Source organism: Tamandua tetradactyla, chromosome 14, assembly GCF_023851605.1.
Source record: "Tamandua tetradactyla isolate mTamTet1 chromosome 14, mTamTet1.pri, whole genome shotgun sequence".
NCBI lineage: Eukaryota > Metazoa > Chordata > Mammalia > Pilosa > Myrmecophagidae > Tamandua > Tamandua tetradactyla.
Window position 1 is genome coordinate 82,455,256 of NC_135340.1, and position 23,261 is coordinate 82,478,516.

At 37.6% G+C, this 23,261-nt stretch overlaps 2 protein-coding genes across 4 annotated transcripts in view; one reads left to right on the forward strand and one right to left on the reverse strand.

Annotated features, from left to right (window-relative positions):
- The window catches only part of HACD3 (3-hydroxyacyl-CoA dehydratase 3), a 41,961-nt gene extending 27,900 nt beyond the window's left edge, over positions 1 to 14,061 (forward strand). Inside the window, exons 8-11 of the mRNA XM_077128266.1 lie at positions 5,339 to 5,451; positions 6,681 to 6,787; positions 9,633 to 9,764; positions 12,366 to 14,061. Coding sequence (XP_076984381.1) covers positions 5,339 to 5,451; positions 6,681 to 6,787; positions 9,633 to 9,764; positions 12,366 to 12,442 — 429 coding nt within the window. The 3' untranslated portion in view covers positions 12,443 to 14,061. The remainder of the gene's footprint in view (positions 1 to 5,338; positions 5,452 to 6,680; positions 6,788 to 9,632; positions 9,765 to 12,365) is intronic.
- Positions 8,420 to 23,261, reverse strand: part of INTS14 (integrator complex subunit 14) — a 66,975-nt gene continuing 52,133 nt past the window's right edge. For all 3 annotated transcript variants that reach the window (XM_077128264.1, XM_077128265.1, XM_077128263.1), the window contains 3 exons: positions 21,207 to 21,325; positions 18,328 to 18,393; positions 8,420 to 15,374 (listed from right to left, as the gene is read on the reverse strand). In XM_077128264.1, the coding sequence (XP_076984379.1) occupies positions 15,123 to 15,374; positions 18,328 to 18,393; positions 21,207 to 21,325 (437 nt within the window). In that variant the 3' untranslated portion in view covers positions 8,420 to 15,122. The remainder of the gene's footprint in view (positions 15,375 to 18,327; positions 18,394 to 21,206; positions 21,326 to 23,261) is intronic.

A 23,261-nucleotide genomic window follows, 5' to 3' on the forward strand; every position in this document is an offset into this window, starting at 1 on the left:
TTTTGTGAAAAATATTCATATTATTTCCTAATATTTAGAAGATTGCTACAAGTATCAGCAGTACTTCAGTTCCTTTGTCCTGTTCCCTAGTATGTGATTACAAACCAATAAATCCCACTTCTACAGACTCAAGGGAACTAGGTGTTTCTTGGTCAGTCTCTTCTGGAATGCTGTTTTTATAGTCACTATTTATGACATTCTAATATTAGTTGCAGGATATGGGGTGTTAAATCTTGGGGTTTGTTCATATGAAACTTAATCCTGCAAAGGATAGGCTAAGCCTACTTAAAATTAGGCCTAAGAGTCATCCCCAAGAGAACCTCTTTTGTTGCTCAGATATGGCCTCTCTCTTGGCCGACAAAGCAAGCAAACTCACTGCCCTCCCCCTCTCTACGTGGGACATGACTCCCAGGGGTGTGGACCTCCCTGACAACGTGGGACAGAAATCCTAGGATGAGCTGGAACTCAGCATCAAGGGATTGAGAAAATCTTCTTGACCAAAAGGGGGAAGAGCAAAACGAGACAAAATAAAGTGTCAATGGCTGAGAGATTCCAAACAGAGTTGAGAGGTTATCCTGGAGGTTATTCTGATGCATTATGTAGATATCACCTGTTTAGTTAAGGTGTAATGGAGAGGCTGGAGGGAACTGCCTGAAAATGTGGAGCTGTGCTCTGGTGGCCATGTTTCTTGAAGATAATTGTATGATGATATATGGCTGTCTCAGTGTGACTTGTGGTTGTGAGAGCCTTGTGTCTGATGCTCCTCTTGTCTACCTTATCGATGGACAAGTAGAACATGGATAAAAATAAATAAGTAATAGGGGTAATAAATGTTAAAATAAATTTAGTAGATTGAAATGCTGGTGATTGGTGAAGGGGAGGGGTAACGGGTATGGTATGTGTGAATTTTTTTCTGTTTTTTTATTGCTCTTTCTGAATTGATACAGATGTTCTAAGAAATGATCATGATGATGAATATACAACTATGTGATGATAGTGTGAGTTACTGATTATATAACAAGAACGGAATGATCATATGATAAGAATGTTTGTGTTTGTATGTGGTTATATATCATAAATAAAAAGTAAATTAATTAAAAATAAAAAGATATGGGGTGTTAATCTAATAGCATTATCATGGTTGAGTTATCTGCCCTTAGAAAGAAGGTGTTTCGTTTAGTTTAAAAGCTAGAAGGTGTACTGATAAATGCTAGAACTTTGATGAACCTTGAAAACATTATACTCAGTGAAAGAAGCCAGATATTGTAATTTTATATGAAATATCCAGCATAAGCAAATCCATAGAGACAGAAAGCAGATTGGTGGTTTCCAGGCGGTGGAATGGGAGAGGGGATGGGAGTGACACTTGATGTGTATGGAGTGTTCTTCTTGGGTGATGAAAAAGTTTTGAAAGAGAGAGGTGGTGGTTGTACAACATTAAGAAAACACTGAATGCCACTGAGTTGTATACTTTAAAATGGTTAACTGCATGTTAAATGAATTTTGCCTCAATAAAAAAAAAATTTAAGTAAAATAAGGGGGATGGTGGTGGGTGACCCACTAATACTGGAATAATATTCTTCGTATATCAAGGACTCTTATAATTAAACAGTAAGGTTGAATTTTTAGGGCAAGATGGAAGGGACAGGTTCAGAATCACATTACTTTGCATGGCTCCAGGGAGTGGCACTCACACAGACTGTGAGTGAATACAGTGTGAGTGAAGTCCCCTGGAGTTGGGCAGTTTCTTGGGCCAGAACCTGGCTAATTGAGTGGAAATGGGAGCCGAATTTACCATAAAAAGTTAGCAAATTGATTGGATCACTTAACATATTGAGGGCTTACTGTGTGCACAGAATATACATAGTAGTCCCCATTCTTGAGGCTTCTTAGGCATTCTTGAAGATATGAACAACTAGAATGCAATTTCCTGGCTACCAAGTCAAACTAGAAAACTGTATCGGTCAGGAGCACAGGAAACTGGGACAAAGAAGGTGAACATGTACACTTCTTTCCATTGTCTTTTTTTTTTTTTTGCATCGGCAGGCACCAGGAAATGAACCCGGGTCTCCTGCATGGCAGAGAACTCTGCCTGCTGAGCCACCGTGGCCTGCCCTCCATTGTCTTTTGAGAAAAGATAAAAGGATCAGAGGCTCAATACTAGCCAAAGTAGTTTGATGAAAAACATCTGTCATAAAGTAATTACGCAGTGATAAGATAAAATGTGTTAACTTGGCTTGCAAAAAAACAGCCTAGAAGATTCTATCTCAGGAACTATGGCAGATAACATGGCCTGTTGAGCTCTCATGCTAAAAATGCAGGTAAGATAGGCCCTCTCAGATGTATTAATGAACAGGCCAATAATTTAGTGAATACTAGAGCAGAGATAAGCTGAGCACTGACACTGGCTTTTGCCATGAGTGGATTTGAAAAACCAAGTGAACTTATACTTCAGTTTTATAGTATCACAATACTGGAGATGTAAAACTAAGAGCCTGCTTGAATTAGGGAGTTCAGTAAAGGACCTTTCCCCCAGTAAAACTGAGAACACAAAAGAGCTCCATAGTAAAGGTAGATTAGAAAGAAGTTTGAAACCCTCCCCCTACCCCCAGCCTAGCTTCTCTGTAGTCTACAAGGAAATTTTTTTGTCTCAAATGTTTGTCCTGCTGGAGAGGGAGAAATTTACTTTAAGAATTCACAACCATAATCTTGTCCTCCAAATGATTTTACACCACCTGGATGGTTCAGAAATCTTCAAAATATGACTTTTATTTAAAGTGACCCTTGATTACTGTTGCCCTCCTCAGACTATGGTGGAGGCCAAAACAGAGAATCCCACAGATATGTTTCCAAGGAGAGTGACCAGTTTCCAGTCAGAGATTATAAAACCAAGGAAACAAGGCACTGTGAGCAAGAAGCAGCAGAAACCCCAGACTGCAGCTACAGACCTGTAAGGACTTAAGATATTAGAATTGTCAGATCAGAATAGAAAATAGTGTTTAAAGGGAAAAAAAGGGTACCTGGCTATTTGAGCAGGAAACAACAAACTTTAAAAAATAACTAAGCAGATCTGCAAAGGAGGCAAATACAACTTCTGCTAATGAAAAATACTATTTTAAATTTAATGGCTCATTTTTTATAGTAGATTAGACACAGCCAAAGAGCAAAGTAGTGAACTGGCTGATGGATCTGAAGAAATTAACACAATGAATCCCTTAAAGAGATTAAGAGACATGAGGATAGAGTTGGAAGGTTAAACATATGTCTATGTTTAGGAGAAGAGGTGGGGGTAGAGAAGAGATTAGAAGGGATAATGTCTGAAAGTTTTCCAGAACTGATGAAAGATAGCAAAACATAGATTCAAGAAGCATAATAAATCAAAAGCAGGATAAATAAAAACTACCCTTGGACACATCAGAATGAAATTGTGGAATAACAAAGACAAAAAGGAGATCTTAAAAATAGCTAGAGGTTAAAAACAGAGTATCTTCAAAGAAGTCGACTTTTCAACAGCAATAAAGGAAGCCAGAAGGCAGAGGAATGAGGTGTTCAGTAACTGAAAGAAAATGACAGCCATTCTAGAGATATTTTCCAGGGGTCGACAAACTTTCTGTACAGGGCCAAATAATATGTATATATTTAGGCATTGAGGGTCAGATGGCATCTTTCGCAAGTGATCAACTCTACCTTTGTGGTCTGAAAGCAATAATAGGTAAAATGAATGGGCATAGCTGTGTTCCAATAAAAGGGCACACACACACACACACACACACAAAACATGTGGTGGGCCAGATTGACCCTGGGACAAAGTTTGATGACCCTTGATCTATATTAGGGTATTTTTAAAAAAACATCTTTTATTGTGAAATATATACAGAAAAGTGATAAATTTCAAAATATCGTTTAATAAGTAGTTAAAGAGCAAATCCCAAAGTAAATATATTAGGATACACACACACACACACACACACATATATATTTATGTTTTTTGGTTTTTTTTGCATGAGCAGGCTCAGGGAATTGAACCTGGGTCTCTGGCATGGCAGGTGAGAATTCTGCCTGCTGAGTCACTGTTGCACTGCCCTATACTAAGATATATATATATTTATATATATATATGTGTGTGTGTGTGTGTATTTTTTGCATATAATTTTTTATTAATTAAAAATTTATATAACAACGTTCTTAACATATGATCATTCTGTTCTACATATATAATCAGTAATTCACAATATAATCACAGTTGCATATTCATCATGATAATTTCTTAGAACATTTGTATCAATTCAGAAAAAGACAACAGAAAAAAATTCATACATACCATACCCCTTACCCTTCCCTGTCATTGATCACTAGCATTTCAATCTACTGAATTTATTTTAACCTTTGTTCCCCCTACTATTTATTTTTAATCCATATGTTTTACTCATCTGTTGATAAGGTAGATAAAAGGAGCATCAGACACAAGGTTTTCACAATCACAGTCACATTGTGAAAGCTATATCATTATACAATCATCTTCAAGAAACCTGGCTACTGGAACACAGCTCTATATTTTCAGGCAGTTCCCTCCAACCTCTCCAATACATCTTAACTAAAAAGGTGATATCTATATTATGCGTAAAAATAATCTCCAGGATAACATCTTGATGCTGTTTGGACTCTCTCAGCCATTGACACTTTGGCTGCATTCTTTAAACTGTTTGAATGGATTTTTTTTTAATATACTATTTATGATGATATATTTATACCCCCCTCCTCCCCACCAAAAAAAGTATTTATCTATCCAGAAAGACTGGTTTGATTATTAAAAAAATTATTAAAAAAAATTTTAGTTATATGTTTATCAGAGAATTTGTTGGTTTACAAAAAAATCATGCAGAAAGTAGTTTCCAAATGCCAAATATAAGTTTTCCCTATTATTAACACTTTGCATTAGTGTAGTACTTTTGTTACAGTTAATGAAACAATGTTTTGATTATGCTATTAAACTAATCCATAGTTTACATTAGGGTTCACTGTGTTGTACAGTCTATGATTTAAAAAAATTTTATTCTAATAACATATATACAACTTAAAATTTCTCATCCATTACTAAAACTTTTCCATCACTCCAAAAAGAAACTGTTCAATTGAACATTCACTCTGCATTCCATACTCCTGGTTTAGGTACTTTTAAATTGTCACAAATCTGAAGCAGAAGAGTCAACCAGTTGGGTTCAGTCTTTTCCATTTACCTTGAGTTGAGTGGGGTCAGGTTTCAGGCAACATATTTATATGGTTTGTGTGTGTATGTAGTGTGTATTATTAACATTTTTCTTTTGGGTCCTTTCAATAGCTTTTTGGAAGAAATTTCATTTTATTTATCATCCTTGGTACTGTGGAAGAAATGCAGAACAGTGCTGTGGTTTTCTTTGTGTTTTATATATGGAGCACAGTTGAAATTTTCAGGTGAGTGGAAATGTCAGAATGGTATTTGCATGCCTCTCCCTCACTGGAGCAGTCTTCTGGAGGGAGTTGCTGTCTGAGACACCAGAGTCTCATTTGGTTGGGATTAAGATGATCTGTGAGGAAAGTCTATGCACTATGAGCTCTGCAAAACTGAGGTAGATTTTTTTAAAGCCATCATTGGTTCATAGTGCCAGCTTGGGCACTAGGGAGCAGAGGAAGAGAACCAGAGAAAGGACAGGCCCATCTTACCCTTCAGGCTTCATGCTGTCTTGTTGTAAAGAGATGACCCATCTTCATGGAAAAGTTCTTGAAAGGGCTGAAACATGGGGTTGAAGGAACAGTCAAGGTTGAATGGAATTAGCTAAATCCGATTTTCTACGAGAGATGATAGAAAAAAATGATGTATTTTCACTACAAAATTACTTAAGCTTGATTCAGCCTTTTATCTGATTCTTCCATTCTCATTTATTATAGAATAAATATCTTTTTAAAATATCTATTAAAATAATAAAATATCGTTTATCTATTAAAAAAGATCGAAAGTGGATGTATTCTTCTTTACCAGATCATACATATTTTATTTCTTTTCATTCAAGTGGAGTAAAGATTTCTCACACTGACCCCTCTCTTCTAGATTTGGTGGTATTTTGGCAGAGTTAACGTGTGAGAGGTAGAACAGACAGCAGCAGTGTTAGATTGTGTTTTAAAGTGGTTTTTATCCCATAACACCTTGTATACCCTGTGATCTACTGTAATACAAAAGTGAAACAGTATTATAGGTCCTTAATGTTAACTTTAACTATTTGGGAAGAAACAAATTTCTTATTTTGTACCTTTAAAAAAAATAGAGTATGTCTGATTTTAGATGAGCAATTTTTTGTATACTTTAGTTTTGATAACAGTTCATTTGTCCAGAGATAAAATGACTGACATCAGAATTAGGAATAAAGCTAAAAAGCTTCTGAGCATCCAGTTCAAATATTGAACTATTCCAAAGAGGGTCCATTTCAGACCTAAACTTAGGCTGACATTAAAGAGAGTTCATATCCTTTGAAGATTTGAGGGGGAATATGATGGGAGTTTGTGGATAAATAGCCCATGATTGTAATTCTGTTCTCAAGAAGCCATATCTGGCTTACTGATATGATTATTCTACTTGAATGATTTTTCTAGGGTAACATTTAGAACCTGAAGTGACTTTTAACATTTGAATTCCTTATTTTCAACAGGTACCTGTTTTACATGCTTTCCTGCATTGACATTGAATGGAAAGTGCTCACATGGCTTCGTTACACTGTGTGGATTCCCTTATATCCTCTAGGATGTTTGGCAGAAGGTACTTCAGAAACTCAAGATATTGCTTACTCCAAGGTGTTCCCAGAGGCTGATTGGCTAGTCCTTTCTTCCTTGCTCTTGCAGCTTTAGTATGAAATGGGGTGTTGGATTTATCAGGGATTTCTTTCTAGTGGCTTCTCTCCATAAAACTTGTTGGTACCCAGTCTGTTCCAGGGAAGTAGCTATTTTTGTAAGGTTTAAAGCTGGGTTGTCTTGTACTACCCACTTTCCATTTTATGGCATTTTTAACTTTTCAGCGCAGCCTCAGATTGATGACTTTGCTTTATTCTCGCAGACACCTATTGAGTGAATGAGGTAGAGATTACTTTATTTTACAGAATAGCAACTTTAAAAATGACTGGCCCTCATTTCCTAATATAATTTATGTGGACAGCTTAATTGAACTCCAAAAGTACATGGAAACTTGAGTACGGCATGAGATTTGTAGATTTGTCCAGGGTGATGCTTTATAAATCCCAGAAGGATTTGAACAGTGAATAAAAAAGTACTTGCAAAGTCCCCTTGGAGGAATGGTGAGAAAGGGGGAAAATTCAGCTTCCTCAAGTGGAGAATTCATGATATTCTCACAAGCAGTGGGGACAACAAAAGCAATATGTTTTTTGTTTGTTCATATGAACTTAACCCCACAAAGGACAGGCCAAGCCTACTTAAAATTAGGCCTAAGAGTCACCCCCAAGAGAACCTCATTTGTTGCTTAGATGTGGCCTCTTTCTCTCAGCCAACACGACAAGCAAACTCACCGCTTCCCCCTATCTATGTGGGACATGACTTCCAGGGGTGTGGACCCTCCTGGCAACGAGACAGAGATCCTAGAATGAGCTGGGACTCAGCACCAAGGGATTAAGAAAACCTTCTTGACCAAAAGGGGAAAAGTGAAATGAGACAAAATAAAGTGTCAGTGGCTGAGAGATTCCAAACAGAGTCGAGAGGTTATCCTGGAGGTTATTCTTACACATTAAATAGAGTAGGCTCTTGTTCTGGTGGCTCTCTGGATCTCCTGGTTCTCCCCAAAATGCTTCCTCTTTTTTTTTATTTTACTTCCTCTTTTAAAGGAACTGATCACGACCCACCTGGAATGGGTGGGGTCACATCTCCCTCTACTTAAAGGTTAATACCCACAGTTGGGTGAGTCACATCTCTGTGGAGATAGTCTAATCAAATTCCCACCCAACAATATTGAATGAGGATTAAAGGACACGGCTTTTGGGGGGTTTACCACAAATTCAAAGTGGCACAGAAGAGGAATCATTTTCAACAAACCCAGAACTGAAATTTCGAGGTCTGGTGTCTTTGCCAGGGTTGCTGTGAAAAATACCACACAATAGCTAGGCTTAAGCACCATGGATTTAATGGCCCACAGTTTCAGAGGCTACAAGTCCAAAATCAAGGCGTTGGTAAGGCCATGCTTTCCCCCAAAGTCTGTAATGTTCTGGTGCTAGCTTGCACAGTCTTTGGATTTTCTTAGCTTTCGTCTCTGCCTCCGATCACATGGTAATCTCTTTTGTCTTGTGTCTGCTTTTCTGGTTTCAGCTGACTTCTTGCTTCTTTTTGTGGGTTTTCTGACTATCTGAATATCCTTTCTTTGTAATGCCTCCAGTCGTACAGATTAAGGCCTATCTTGATTCAGTTTGGCCACACCTGAAAGGTCATATTCACCAGTGAGTCCACGTCTTAATATAATTACATCTCTCAAAGGTCCTATTTGCACAGCCCCAGGAATGCTGATTAAGACCTGAATATGTGTTTTGTGGGGGACATGATTCAATCCCTAACAGTCCTTCCTGTGTACACCAAAAAGACTTGTTCTTTCCACATGCAAATACATTTCTCCTGTCCCAGTATCTAAAAAGCCACAAACAATTTTAAAAATAACTCTTAGTCCAGACTCTTAAAAAGTCAATTATGGGGGAGGTTTGTCTTTGGGCAAAATTCCTTTCTCTGTAGACCTGTGAAACCTAGAAAACAAATTATTGCCTTTCAGAGTACAATCGTGGGACAGGAATCAGATAAACTCCCCATTATTATTCCAATAAGAGAAATTGGAAGGAAAAGGTCCTAAGGAAGTCTGAAACCCAGCAGGGCAATTCCTACTAGATTTCAGGGTCTGAGAGTCTGTGGATTGATGCTTTGTCCTCCAGGCCCGCTGGAGTGGCAGTGCCATCCTCTCTGAGCTCTGGGGCAGCAGCCATAGTCTCCCCTACAAAGAGGGCGGAGACCCCACCCTCTCCAAGCATGGAGGTGGTGGTTGCACTCTCTTGGAGTGGGTAGAAGGCCCACTGCCTCCAAATGTTGGGGCAGAAGGCTCATACTATTCATAGGTAGGGACAGAAGGCCTTCTAGGTTCTAAGGCCATACTTTCTCCCCAAAGTCTATAGTGTTCTGTCACTAGCTTGTATAATCCTTGGGGTTCCTTAGCTTGCATCTTTGCCTCCCATCACGTAGTCATCTCTCTCTCCTTGTGCCTACTCTTTTGGTTTCAGTTGACTTCTTACTTCCTCCTGAGGGGTTTCTAACTGTGTCCGAATCTACTCTCTTTATAAGGCCTCCATTCAAATGGATTAAGGCCTAACCTGATTTAGCTTGGCTGCACCTAAATAGGACCTTCAGAGATTCTAATTCACCAGTAAGTCCATGCCTTAACTAATCACATCTTCAGAAGTTCTATTTGCAAGTGAGTTCACACCCCCAGGAATGCTGATTAAGGCTTGAACATGTTTTTTGTTGTGTTTATGATTCAGTCCCGAAGTACTGGGGGTTGGAAGGGTCTAACACTAGATGTAACCATATTTCATTTGGTTCTAACAAGTACTCATTTCTGCTTTTAGCCATCTCAGTGATCCAGTCCATTCCAATATTCAATGAAACAGGAAGATTCAGTTTCACATTGCCATATCCAATGAAAATCAAAGTTAGATTTTCCTTTTTTCTTCAGATGTATCTTATACTATTATTTTTAGGTAAGTATTGCCTCTGTAATAGAATTTTTCCTATCACTTCTTAGTTGGCAGATTTAAATCACTCAGAGTTTTAGAAGTCTTTAGTAGGATTTTTATTTCCAAAAGAGTGGTATGAAGTTAGGAAAGGATTATTTTGCAAGAATTGACCCACTAGGAGAATATGCTGTAATGAAAGTATTTACTTCCAAATTTCCAGCAATTGAATTATCTTCTTGAAGTGGTCTTGATCATTAGGAATAGATCATAAAATATTTATGGTTTAAAACAGTATAAGAAGCTCTTTTAAAATAGAGTAAGAAACTCATTTTGCTTAATCATTCAGAGTTTACAGAAGTGGTACAGCTGACATCAGGGAAGGAAGAAGGCAATAAAGCCCTCTGAGCCACCAAGATTTGTCATAAAGCTTTCTGCCTAATTACAGGAAAACCCCATTGCTCTCCATGTTAAACCTGCCTGCTTATTTATTATGCTTATATGAAACCATACATTCTTTCATTGATTCATAAAAATCAAGAACTTAAGGAAAAAAAGAAGTAAACCTGAATGAGCACAGATATGAGAAATTTAAAAACCTTCTCAACTATTAGGACTTTACTTTAGATACTCTTCTAACACATTTTAATGTAATTTATGTATTTCTCATGCTTTATTTCACAAAGCACACAAGGTGGCCCTAAATAAGTATGGTTGTCTGGTTTCCCAGCAACAAAAGGATGTGACAGTAGATAGTATATTAATGATCTATTTCTGTGTAACAAATTACCACCAAATTTAGCAGCTTAAAACAACAAAAATGTATTACCTCATGCGGTTTCTGCAGGGTGATTCTGGCTTAGATCTTGAATGAGGTTGCAGTCAGGCTGTCAGTAAGCGCTGCAGTTTCTACAGACTTGACTGGGGTTGGAGGATCTGCTCCAAGCTCACTCACGCGGCTGTTGACAGAAGGCTTCAGTTTCTTGCCATGCGGTCCCTCTGTGTGGCTATTTAAGATATGGCTGCCCCCAGAACAAGTATTCAGAGAGAAGAGAGAGAGAGAGATCCAGAAGACACACTGCCTTCCATACCTAATCTCAGGAGTGACAGACCATCATCTCTGCTATATTCTGTTAGTTGTGCAGATCCACCTACCTAGTACACAAGGGGAGGCAACTGCACACGGATCACTGAGGGCCATCATGGAGGCTGGCTGCCCCAGACACTGAGGGGAGCACAAAAAGTAACCCCAAGAAGCCAGAAAGCCCAGTGATCTCGGTCATTTAGTATTAGGGGATTAGAGACCTATACCCTTTTGGTATGCTCAGGATCAAGATATCAGTATATGGCAGAAGCACAGTTAAATAATAAACATTATGGGTATGGGCCATTTGCCAAAGGATAAGTTTTTGCTTTTTCCATTTCTTCTTTTCTATTTCAGCAAAGATTATATCCCATTTCAGAAAGATTTCTAACCAAAAATATTAAAATGCTTTGTCTTATTAAGGGAGTAAACTTCAGTTTGGAAAATTCACTCATTAAGAGGATTTTTAACCTTAACTACTAGATAAATTCAGTATCTAGTATGTACTAGTATATAACTAGTTTCCATGAGATGAGCATAATGAAAGTGTTAAATAGGAATTAGAAAGACTACTAAATATTAGTAAATAATAGCAAAAGAAAGTTGGAGGGATAGAAGTATTTTAATGTGCACTAATCCTAGTATCTCTTCTTTTATGTTATGTTGTTACTTTAATTTGCAAGGCTTTTTGTTCATATTTAGTTTTGCTATAAAGAATCTGTAGTTGCTCTTTTCTTATTCTTCAGAATGAAGTAAATCCTAGATTCACATTTAGAATTCAGAAGCAGTATAAAGAGTTACATTTGTATATAGATTGAAGTGCTTTTAAACATGTGTTCTTTCACAGTAAGTCTGTAAAATTAGTATTTTTACCCCTAATTGTATAAATGAAGAAACTGAGGAGAAGCTAAACCACAGAAATAGTCATTGGTCAAGGGGGATTGAAATTTTTTTTTTTTTAACTCCCAGATCCTGTTTTTAATCCACTGAATCGTGCTTCCTAGGGAAGTGCCTCATACCTTTCATACCGTTGCTCAGTCCGTGTTATTGAGGAGCCTTGAATACAGAATGAAATGCACTACAGATCTGTGCATTTCATTGAATATAAATTTTACTGTAAAAGAAAAAACAAATACTTCATTCTAATTAATGAACTGTTTAAGAGTGAAGTACTTATACTGTTGTCTGAAACTTACATTGAAATACATGAAAAAATGAGATGTTGGGATGAACAGATAGATGATTAAAGTACAGTAAAAAGTTTAGAATCTAGGTGGTGTTCACTGTACAATGATTTAACCTTTTTTGTTTGAGAAATTTCATAATAAAATATGAGAAAAAAATAAATCATAAACCCACCAGGAAAAAAAAATTGGGTTGTCTCTAGTTCATTGTTTATGATTTGTTCTTAGTTGTACTTCCTGAGCAGTTATAAAAAGCTAAGTGCTTAAAGGGACAACTCGAAACTCCCTGCCTTAAGCGCTTCTGGTTGTAAGTAGACGCACAAAGATTCTCACTTCTAATTGGCCTCTTTTCTTTTTCAGGGTTATTCATTAATTTCCGCCACCTTTATAAACAGCGCAGGCGGCGTTATGGACAAAAAAAGAAAAAGATGCACTAAAAAAAGATTTCTGTGGTTTCTTGTTAGTTTGAGTCTAATCTATGATTCTTACAGTTTTACTGTCTTGTACTGATGTAAGATTTAAAGATTTTTTTTTAAACGATTAAATTCTCATTGAGGATATCTCCCTTTCCCACAGTAACATTCCTGAATTTACCGTATTATCTTAATGTAGTAGTTGCATGACATGGATTCCTGATATCTGATGACAGGTTCATTCTTGTATATTAAGTTAGTGAGAGGAAAAGGCTAAGCCCTGCCTCCACCCCACTCCATGTCCAGTCAGTCTGTTTCATACAGGCCAGGAATATTTCTTCAGTGTCCTAACCCTAGACGGTAACAGCCATTCTCCCAGTTGGGATTTGTTCTTTTCAGCTATGCTTGTGAAGAAAAGCAAGATCGTCATTTTATAGGAGGCTGTAAAAATGACTCAGGTCGGACCTAATATATTCTGTACCTAAGGGGCTACTTAAGCGGGGTGGTATTGACCTCTTGATTATTAGGTTAGGCTCAGTCAGGGTGGTAGCTAAGGAACATATATCAGATCTGATATCTATGGGTCTCTGAATGACACAGTGCTTAGCAGTGTGGACATTAGAGAGGCACAGAACGACTTGAGAGAAACAAATCAGAACCTTGGAACACCACGATCATTTCATTTCTAACTAAATTAGAACTATTTTCAACACTAAAGAAAGATAAAACATTATTTAGAAAACAGTATGATTATGAAGGGTTCCAAATTGAAATAACTACAGGGGCCCAAGGGAACAAACATATGTGGGCTAGACTGGCAGTAAGGCAGTTGTTGGTGATGCCAGTGGCCAGTTGGAGGCATTCACATAGGCCAGGCTAATAAGCAACACCTACAAACCTGTCTTAAGCTGTGCATAAACATAAAGTCAGTTTCCTTCCCCCACACTTGCTGTGTCCATTTACTTGTGTACCTATCAGGATAAGTGATAGGGCTATTTCTGACAATGCCTAATTTTATTTTGCCCTTGTTAAAGTAGTTTTTTCACTTGTCTTCAGTAGTACAGTAGAAACTGAGAGGGAACACTGGCTGTAGAGCCACCAGCTGATCCTTTAAAAAAGGATTCCTGGCAGACACACACCAACAATAGCGGAACAGAAAAACACTAGACATTATAAAGGTTGGCTATTCTAAAAAACAGCAGTTCCCTTCAATACCTTCCAAGTAAAACAAGTAATAAGTGTTGGAAGTGAGGCTTGTGTAAAAATTTAAGGCACAAGAGCCCTTTCAGTTCTGCTATTTCTGTTGTTCCTGGGGGAAAGGGGATTCAATGAGTTATGCTGTTTGATGGAAACTTTGACTTTAATCTGATTCTCATAAGCTGGCTGATTTCTTAAAAATTCATTGCATTGAAGGATATTTTGCATGCCTGGATCTTTGTCAACCCTTGTTTGTGCTGATTTTTGATGTTCTTTTGACTGAGTTCCTCTATGTAATTGGGCCTATCAGCTTTGCAGTTAATTGTGCTGCATCCTTGTGGCAGAATACTGTATTCTTAGTGATTGTTACAAAGTGTTTTATTTGTCTGGGAAACAAAAAAGATGGTGTATTTCTATTAAATCATTTACAATCAAAATCTTAATAATTTGTGCTTAAAGATCATTTAGTTTAATGTTTTTCACATTGTTTCACACTGCATTGTCCTTTGTGCAGACAAAATATTATGGTGAAGTTCAGCATAGTAAGTCAAAAGCATTTGTTCTGTTGAAGTGGCTATAAAAGGTTTAAGAGGCCTGAGGGGGTTGTCCCTTACAAGGTCCCCAGAGCTATTTGAAATAAATATTTATAAAATTATTTTATGTAAATAAAGCCTTGCCCTAGGTCATGAAGCTAGTGGATGAATTGGAACCATAGCTGATTTTGAATATAGAAATCTGTTAGAATTTAGCTGGACTGCATCTGGCTTAGGCAGTGAGGCCTAATTCGTGCCACTGAGGAAGGTAAAGTTCTATTCAGATCACAGGATAGTAACTAGTTTCACAGTGAAACCGTTTTATAGAAAATCAAATAATTTTATTTTCATTAAAAAAACAACAAAAACCTGGATGAAACAAGAATCATTTTACACATGTGTGGTTGCTGTTTAAAAGTCTGTATCTCAAGATATACCAAAAGCACCTAAGGGTTACCTCTACTTTTTACCCAAGTTCTAAGGAAAGTTCTGAAACTTAGTGGTGTTGGTCTTGTACTTAGCCAGCCACAGAGGGTATGGGTTGCTCATTCCAAGGTAGAAGTTTAAAAATGTCCTTATGGTTGCAATATAAAACTGGAGAGATGAGACAGTGCCTTTCATGAAACCAGAGATCTCTTGCTAGGCAGTTTTCCTGAGGACAGGAGGAGCTCTGAGCTTGCCAGTCATTCAAGCTTCTAGGAGATGTACCCATCACCAGAGCAAGAGGTATCTTTGGGCCTAAAATCTCTGAACCCCAGAAAACAAAAATTAAAGCCCAACCAGCCACCACCCTTCAGAACCCTTCTCAGACTGTGGTAGATCATTCAAACCAGTAAGTGATGCTTCTCAGCAGCTTCAGGAAGGTCTTTGGGTAGCTATTCCAGAGATGAGCAGATTGGAAAAGGTTTTGTTTTTTTACCTTAAATCACTTTGACCCTGGAAATGAAAAAGAAAGAAGGCTCTAAAAGTCATCTTCACATTCTTTCAGTGCTGCTCCCAGAGAAGTCTGTCTGCAGAGGTGTGATGTTGTGGTCATAAGCAGCATACTCGGAGGTGCCCGTGCTGGCCAGCTTGAGTTGCTGGGCAGCATGGGTGAGCTGGAAGGCAGCATCGGGGTGGGCTGTGTCAGGCAGCAGTGTACACTCCCTTTCCAGCATGTCAGCCACCCCCTTCAGCAGGTCCAAGAAACCAAAGGCCAGGGCAGCCTTTCGTAAACGGTTCAGCTCCTGAAAAAAATAAAAACAACAACAATCAGTGCTCCTGGTATGGGTTCTCCTCATCCATATACTTTCTAAGTGTTAGCTATATTTAGAATAAGTCCTCCTTGACCCCAAACGTTAGTGAGCATTTTTATATGAGAACAAATATTTATACAGAGACATCATTAAGAGAATATGATGACATGACTGGGAAGTGGTTCTCATACAGGTGGTCAGAAAGTGAGATAAGGAAGACAGTAATGACCTTAAATAGGTCATCACCACAGTTTATGCCAAATGTAGTTTCAGGCACCTTGCATATATCATGTCACTTATTCCTTATAACTTTGAAGGCATAACTTTTCCCCCTCTTATTCAGGAATGGAAAAGGCTTGCCCCAAATCTCAGAAGACTCTTAGTCTCTGGTGCCTTTTGGAATGGCTTTCAGATTGAATGACAATGAACATATTTGGAGGCCATGGAGGAGTCAGATGTCTGGCCAGAGAGACTACTGAAGTATGGATGACAGACAAGCAAAGAAATATAGAGTGGCCCTTGATCAATCACTTAGTGTTATCTGGCAAGTCATGTAGCCTCTCTGAGTATCAGTTTATAAAATGAAGATTTATAAAATGATATAGCTTTCATTTTAAAATGAAGATGATAAAACCTGTCTTGCCCACTGCAGTGGACTGAAGCAGTCAGGTGCCAGAGGCTCTAGCTAGCTCAAATATGTAGGATTATATAGAACCTAAAAGAGAAATGGGGCTCTCTGACTACCTCTACTATTATCTGTTACCTAGTGGAAACTGCAGAAGGCTAAAGTACAAAGGTGTCATCTTGATTAGACAGCTAATGAGTGTGTGTAGAAAGCTCTGCAAGGAAAGACGGCCTGTGCAGCCAAGAGTGTTAATTAAAGGCCTGTGCAGATTATGGGCTTCAGTTAGGGAAGGATTTGGCCGATTGAGAAGCTCTCTGGTTGAACTTTGATTAAAACTACTCTTTTTGTTTTTTTCTAATGTTTTTATTGATAAACAACATACAACACAAACATTCTTAACATACAAACATTCCATACTTGGTGTGCAATCAGTGGCTCACAATATCATCACAGAGTAGTATATTCATCACCATGATCATTTTTTAGAACATTTGCATCACTCCAGAAAAAGAAAGAAAAAGAAAAAATACATACATACCATACTCCTTACCCCTCCCTCTCATTGACCACTAGTATTTCCACCTACCCAATGTATTTTCACCTATTATTATTATTTTTTCACATGGGCAGGCACCGGGAACAGAACCTGCATCTGTGGCATGGCAGGTGAGAACTCTGCCACTGAGCCACTGTTGCCTACCCTGTCCCCCTATTTTTTTTTCTATACCCCTTACCACTCCCTTTCATTGATCACTAGTATTTCAATCTACTCAATTTGTTTTAACATTTGTTCCCCCTATTACTTATTTATTTTTAATCCACATTTTTTTACTCATCTGTCCATACTGTAGATAAAAGGAGCATAAAACACACGGTTTTCACAATCACATAGTCACACTGCGAAAGCTATATCATTATACATTTATCTTCAAGAAACATGGCTACTGGAACACAGTTCTATAGTTCCAGGCACTTCCCTCTACCACTCTAATACATCCTAAACTAAAAAGGGGATATCTATATAACGCGTAAGAATAACCTCCAGGATAATCTCTTGACTCTGTTTGGAATCTCTCAGACACTGACACTTTATTTTGTCTCATTTCTCTCTTCCCCCTTTTGGTCGAGGTTTTCTCAATCCCTTGATGCTGAGTCCCAGCTCATTCTAGGATTTCTGACCTACACTGCCAGGGAGGTTTACACCCCTGGGAGTCAAGTCCCACGCAGAGAGGGGGAGGCAGTGAGTTTGCTTGCCATGTTGGCTGAGAGATAAGCCATATCTGAGCAACAAAAGAGGTTCTCTGGGGGTGACTCTTAGGCCTAACTTTAAGTAGGCTTAGCCTATCCTTTGCGGGGATAAGTTTCACATGAATAAACCCCAAGATTGAGGGCTCAGCCTATTGAGTTGGTTGTCCCCACTGCTTGCGAGTATATCAGGAATTTTCCAAATGGGGAAGCTGAATTTTCCCCCTTTCTCACCATTTCCCCAAGGGGACTTTGCAAATACTTCTTTATTTACTGTTCATGATTAAAGCTACTCTTGATTGACTTTAGCTTGCTACATAATTAGGTTTGAAGACAACAGTGATATAAGGGTAATGAGTAAAGTATCGCATATGTTCTCCAGAAGATATACTAGCCTGAGGCTGGCTGTGTTTACCATATTTTAAGATTAGCAAGGTAGGACACCAGCTAGGACACTAACAATACAGAATACCTTATACTGCCACTTCAGTTCAGCTAAATACCAGAAGGACAGGGGGAGAAAAGAGAGGGAGCCTAAATGCCCCCTAGTCTACCCCACCCCTTGTAACTTTATTCTCTCCACCAATGGTTCCATTAGCTGGGTATGATTTTGAAGAGCCAACTCCTTTGCAATTCATAAATGTAATTTTAGAAGTTAGTCCTGGAAGCAACTTGTCTGGTACAATAAGAATGTTCTAGACAATTCACTATCACATGAAGTCAAGTACACAGTTTACCCGTGGTTGAACTGAATACTCATACAGGAGTGGGAAGGGTCAAGGGCTAAGACCCCAAAGTCCTTTCAGCTTGTCTTCTCAGCCATTCACAGATACACCAACACAAAGAAGCTCTTTTGATATACAGAACCAAGACACTTCAAATTCTTGGATTTTAGGGCTGGGAGGGACCTATTTCTTCTGATTTTATTGATAAAAAACTTAAGCACAAATCCTATACTTCTTAATCCTTGTCCATGTTCACTCTGCTACCCTCACACTTACTATAGTGAATCATTTATTTTTAAAACAAATCCCTAGGGTATACCCTCTCCCACTGTAATTCTTACTTTCTCACCTTATAGAATGTCTGTGTTTTCTCAGGTAGTTTCCTTGCATTTCTTAAAATCTTCTGTACATCTGTCTATTAAGGGTAAAAAAAATCTCAACATTAGAATTCTGTGATGAAAAACGGGGGAGGGGGATACAAAAGGATGGTTCTAAATGTAGAAATGAAAATAAGAACAGAGCTAGAGTGTCAAGATGAGGACCCTTTCCTGAAACCTAGAGGGCCCAGCCTCTCCGGAACATCAGATACTCCCATCTCCCTACCCCATATCGACAGCCCCTTTCAACATGAAAAAGTTAGAATGGCCATAGCCCAAATACCCCTGAAGAGAGGGATGGAAAGATCAAAGGTGATGGTGGAGTTATAAAGAGAAGATAGGATTTAACAAATGAAGATGACTGCTGAATCAGTAAACTGATATCTTTTTTAGTGTCGAGTATCTTAGAGCTGCTAGAAGTAAAAACCTAAAATTGTGGAATTGAAACTCATGTTGAACTCTGAAATATGTTCTACAACTAATTGTGTGCTGTGCTTTGAAATGTATGCTTTTTTGCATATATGTTATTTTTCACAAAAAAAGTTGACAGTTGATGATAAAAAAATATTTAAGTCTTCTAGCCTCCTATATCTAGAGCAGCTAGAAGGAAAAATCTGAGAGGATCTTGTGTTGGTCCATGACAAACTCTGGGATCTCTCTTGTAACCACTTGTTGAAGAGTGCTTTGAAAACCATTGCTTTTTTATTTCTTTGCTTTGTTCATATGTTTTACTATACAATAAAAAAGTAAAAAAAATTTCAATTACATCTGGTGATGGAAGTGATTCTAATTATCCTTCTAACAGGGAAGTGCCAGGGTCAGAGACAGCAAGAAAGCGGGAGAACCTGATTTTCAAGGAAGAGAAGCCCCTATCCCCTTAGCCACATAAAATGTAGTTCAGTCTTTGTGGAATGGGGGCTGGCTGGAAGAGACAATGCAATCAACAAGGCTACTTTTGTGGTCAGTTGGCCTGACTACTCTTCTCATTGGGCTTAGGATGGACTCATTGGAAAAGAACAAAGAAAAGCTAAGATGTTCAAAAGAAGGGAAAAAAGGCTCAAGAAGTGAGTTTTGCAAAACAGGTATAAATGACTTTATGTCAAAGGAAGGAGAAATGTCACTGAGTATCCTGCCTGAAAGTAGCATACCTTGATAATAAGGAAGTATCTTAACTTCCAATTTAAAAGTGTTTTTGTTGAATTACATTTTAATGCTATGACTTGGATTCTATATGATGGAAGAAATAATCGTATGAAGCTGCTTTTTTTTTCTCATATTGAGACTTTGGCATCTTTTTCAAAACTGTTGTTATAAATAACATCCAGCCAAAACAAAATTGAAAAAGAGAAACAAAGTTGAAGGGCTCACACTTTTCCTATTTCAAAACTTACTACAAAGCTATAGTAATCAAAACAACACGGTACTGACAGACATACAGATCAATGGTAAAGAATTTAGAATCTACAAATAAACCCGAACACCTAGGGCCAACTGATATTTGACAAGGGTGCTAAGACTATTCAATGGGGGAAAAATAGTTGTCTCTTCTCTTCAACAGCTGGTGCTGGGACAACTAGATAACCACAAGCAAAAAAAAAAAAAAAAAAAAAAAAAAGATTCCATCTCACTCCATATACAAAAATTATCTCAAAATAGGTTAGTGACTTACATGCAAAATGCTAAATTCATAAACCTAGTAGAAGAAAACAGAGGGGCAAATTTTCAGGCTCTCAGATTTGGCAATGAAGTCTTAGATTTAACGAAAAAATAATAAATTGGACTTAATAAAATTAAGAACATTTGTGCATCAAAGGACATTATCAAGAAAGTGAAAGACAACCAACAGTATGGGAGGAAAGATCTGAAAATTATATATTTGACCAGGATTTAACATACAGAATATATAAATAACAACAAAAAGATAATCTAATAAAAAATTGGATAAAGGACTTGAAATGGACATTTCTCCAAAGAAGATATACAAATGGCAAATAAGCACATAAAAAAGATGTTCAACATCACTGGTCATTAAGGAAATGCAAGTAAAAACCACAATCAGATGCCACTTTGCACCAATCTGGATGGCTATTACTAAAAAAAAAAACTAAGTTATTTTTGATGAAGATGTGGAAGATGTGTCTTTTTGTTGATGAAGATGTGGAAAAAAAGGAACACTGCTGGTGGGAATGTAAAATGGTGCAGCTGTTGTGGAATAGGCAAATCCACAAGGAAAAAACAATAAGAAGGTGCCAGGCAATTGGGGGTGGGGGCAGGAATGGGCTAAATGGGAATGGGGTATTCTTTTGGGGTGAATCTAGAGTTCTGAATCTAGTAAGTGGCCACTGCACAACACTGTGAATGCACTAAATGCCACTGAATCAAACACTTTAAAAATAGTTAATTGCATATTATGTGACTTTCACCTCAAAAGAAAAAAAATCAATATCAAGAAAATGTCTCTCTAGAAGGACTGACATGCTTCCTTTTATCAGACAGGAAAAACTATATGACCCAAGTTTACTTTTTGATCTTGGCAGCAGGCAGCTTGGAGCCAAACTGTTCAAATGATATGATCATTTTACCTCGGGTTCTTGGCATAATAGTTCCCCTCATCCTCTATATGGTTCTTGTTACTTTACATTTTTTTAAAAATGACTTTGTTATATATGTGTTTTACTGCAGGCTAGCTCAAAATATTAGATGGAAATGAATTACTAAGTATCAGAGGGAAGGAAAATCAAACCAAATATCTGCTTGCCTACTAGAATCCCTCGGCCTGCATCCCTCCCCTGCCTCCACCCACCCAACCGCCCCTGCCCCTAGCGGAAGGCAATGTGAATGGAAATGGTACCTGCAGGCCACTGGGTTTGATCCAAACAGTCACATTCTGGGCATAACTGCGTTTGTTTTTGGGCTGCAGGGGGAAGGGACTCTTATTGTCATCCTCGCCATAAGGGTTCTCTTTAGCATCTTAAAAGGAAAAGACATTTTTGAACTGACATTTGGCAGAACACAATCAAGTACATTTCCAATTAAGGTACAAGCTGTTTTTAAATCACTCAATCTGTTACATCCTGTTACTTCCCTAATTAAGAAAATCCATTAATTTGTTCAGGTCGGGGAATCTGTTCAGTGGCAAGCCATTGATGTAGGAAAGTAAACCATCATGAGGCCTGCATAAGTGAAAAACAGCTTAATGTTTTTAAAGAAACAAGTTTTACTCATTAGCTTTATAAATTAAGGCTAGAAAGGATAAGCTAATAAATATAAAACTTTAGTACTGTACATGCACGTATGTGCGTGTGTATACACACCTACTACAATTCTGTTTTAGCCCAGCCCTGCCCAAAAGAACTTTCTGTAATGACGGAAATGTTCTATATCTGTGCTGTCCAATATGATAGCCACTAGCCCACGTAGCTACTGAATACCTGACATGTAGCTAATGTGACTAAGGATCTGAGTTTTAAATTTTGTTTAATTTCACTTAAATTTAAATAAGCCTCATATGACTATGGCTACTGTATTGGATAGCATAGGTCTAGCTATTAAAGAAATTAAAAAGGAAAATTGTAAATAGCCAAATTAAGGATGAAGGGAAAAGAAGAAATACTTTCATTGATGAAACAAACCCCACCCAATGGCTTAATAGTTTATTGCAAAGCCATGTCGTTTTTACTGCTGTGTGGATGAGCAGGGTTTTCTGTCTTTGTACCTGTATCCTCAGCCAACAAAACTGTCACACAAGCTTGAATAAGCACTGCAAACAGATTTTTTTTTTCTTATCTTCAGTTCTTGGGTCTGTGTAGTAGTTGTAGTAACAAATATTTTATATTTTTTGGTGTCATTTAAAACAGTCATATTTGGCTCTTTGTTTTCCTTTACCATTTTTATCCAGATCTTTTAAAATCACCCCACATTCTAAAACTACTAATTATAAAGACTGCTGACCAAGCAAGGTTGTACATCAAAATGTTGCCTCATTGCTCTGACCAGACTATCTGTTCTGATTTTAACTCCTCTCTGTTAAGCATTTTTCTCCAAGCTTCTTTCTGAAAGAAGACCCAGTGCAAAGCGGCCTTTACTTTCTGTTTCCTATTGGCACATAGATTACTTAGAGAAAATGGGACTTAAAATGTGAACAGAATAGATTAGAATGACAAGGTATGATGGGTATTTTCAGTACTGTATTCAAAGGAAAAAAAGACTAGCACAGAGAGGAACCTCTGATATTGTCTCATGTTTTACATGGTCTGTCCATAATATTCCCTTTTTCCATTTGTAAGACTTCACTAACAGAAGAAAATGCTGTAAATATTTGCAGCATTTTTTTAACCAGGCCAAGAAAAAAAAAAGTTTGAGGGAACAAGTTAGCATATTAAATGGTTTTATATAAAACATCGACTGTCATGTATTTTGATAAGCAGCAGCACCAGCTTCCATTTGTAATATAGTTTGTGGCATTGGAAGAAAATGAATTATGTTATAAATGCAGAGAAGATGAAATATGAAAAAACATTTTCTAAAAACAACAGATAAGGGGGCACAAAAAATTTCAGAACTCAAGATAATATTTTAGTGTAGTACTAAAAAAAAAAAAAACCTAAATTGACAAATTGTAGTTCACAGATGGGCAGCCTATTTTTGTAAATTTTTATTGGTTCCAGGGATGAGATTACAGTGACCAAATAAGCTGAGTCATGTAAGTGCCAAGTCGGATCCTGTATTTATTTTGATATTTTTCCACCATGGATTTTTGGCATAATTTTATTCTTTACTTTTTAAATTTTTTTGTGGCATTAATTTTGACTTGTAAAAATACTGCATTAAAACATTATTTATCTTGATTACAGAGTTGTTGGTATTCTCTCAAATTTCATGCCCGAGGCAAATGTTTCATTTGTCT